Here is a 1112-nt window from a genome sequence, read left to right as displayed (position 1 = left end):
TCTCATAACTTTTTACTGACTAATTAATAAAATGTATTCTCCTCTTTAATAATTTGTATGTTTTGGTAGATGGCACAGTGCATGCTTGCTCGACCGGGGTAACTCTATTGAGCGTCGGTCGTGCTTCCCGAGGTCGAGGCGTGACATTGTATTACCAAAAGGGGCATTTAATATAATTTGTACAAGTTTAACATAACACATAGAAATTAAACTTCTATCGTTCCCTTAAACACAACTATTTGTTTACACAAACAAATAAGTGTATTTTCTTTTCATTTCTTCCTCGGCCTCCCAGGTGTCATCTTTAACTTGTTGGTTTTGCCACATCACTTTCACAAAGGCAATCTCTTTATTTCTCAACTTTCGAACTTGTCTACCAAGAATAGCAATTGGAATCTCCTCATGTGTCAATTCTTCATTAACTTCAATAGCCTCCACCAGAATGATGAGCGACGTGTCTCCAACTTCCTTCTTCAACATGGATACATGAAACACCGGGTGCACTAAAGATATCTCTGGAGGTGACTCAAGCTTATAGACCACTTGGCTAACCCACTTTATGATTTTGTATGGTCCGATATACATTGGACTCAATTTTCCTTTCTTTCCAAATTGCATTATACCCTTCATGGGAGAAACTTTCAAGAATACCCAATCATCCTCTTTGAACTCCAAATCTCTGCGTCGCACATCCGAATAGGACTTCTGGTGACTTCGAGCAAATTTCAACCGTATCTTAATGATATTGACCTTCTCCATACCCTGATGCATGAGGTGTGGCCCTATAAATTTTGCTTCTCCAACTTCAAAACAACCAATGGGAGATATACATCTCTTACAATATAGAGCCTCGAACAATGCCATCTGAATGTTGGCGTGATAATTGTTGTTGTAGGAAAATTCAATGAGCAGAAAATAATCATCTCATCTACTCTTAAAATCAAGAACACAAGCACGCAACATATCCTCAAGGCCGACAACCAAAAGCTCAGCTATGCTTGCCCGTCGGTCTATGGATGGAAAGTTGTACATAGATTCACCTAAGTACCCAAACCTTGCTGAAAGTTTTGCTAAAAGTTAGCGGTGAATTGCGCCCCATGATCTGAGATGAT

General features: G+C 39.3%; 1 protein-coding gene across 1 annotated transcript; it reads right to left on the bottom strand.

Moving 5' to 3' along the window:
- Nucleotides 1-243: 243 nt before the first annotated feature.
- Nucleotides 244-864, bottom strand: LOC138901288 (uncharacterized). Its single transcript, XM_070189041.1, has one exon. The coding sequence runs from the start codon at nucleotides 862-864 to the stop codon at nucleotides 244-246; it is 621 nt and encodes a 206-aa protein (XP_070045142.1).
- Nucleotides 865-1112: the final 248 nt, after the last annotated feature.

Source organism: Nicotiana tomentosiformis, chromosome 11, assembly GCF_000390325.3.
Source record: "Nicotiana tomentosiformis chromosome 11, ASM39032v3, whole genome shotgun sequence".
In the NCBI taxonomy this organism is placed as follows: domain Eukaryota; kingdom Viridiplantae; phylum Streptophyta; class Magnoliopsida; order Solanales; family Solanaceae; genus Nicotiana; species Nicotiana tomentosiformis.
This window is presented reverse-complemented; position numbering and strand designations above follow the sequence as displayed.

Coding starts and splice junctions, on each gene's coding strand:
- LOC138901288 (XM_070189041.1), bottom strand. CDS start 864: ATGGCATTGTTCGAGGCTCTATATTGTAAGAGATGTATATCTCCCATT.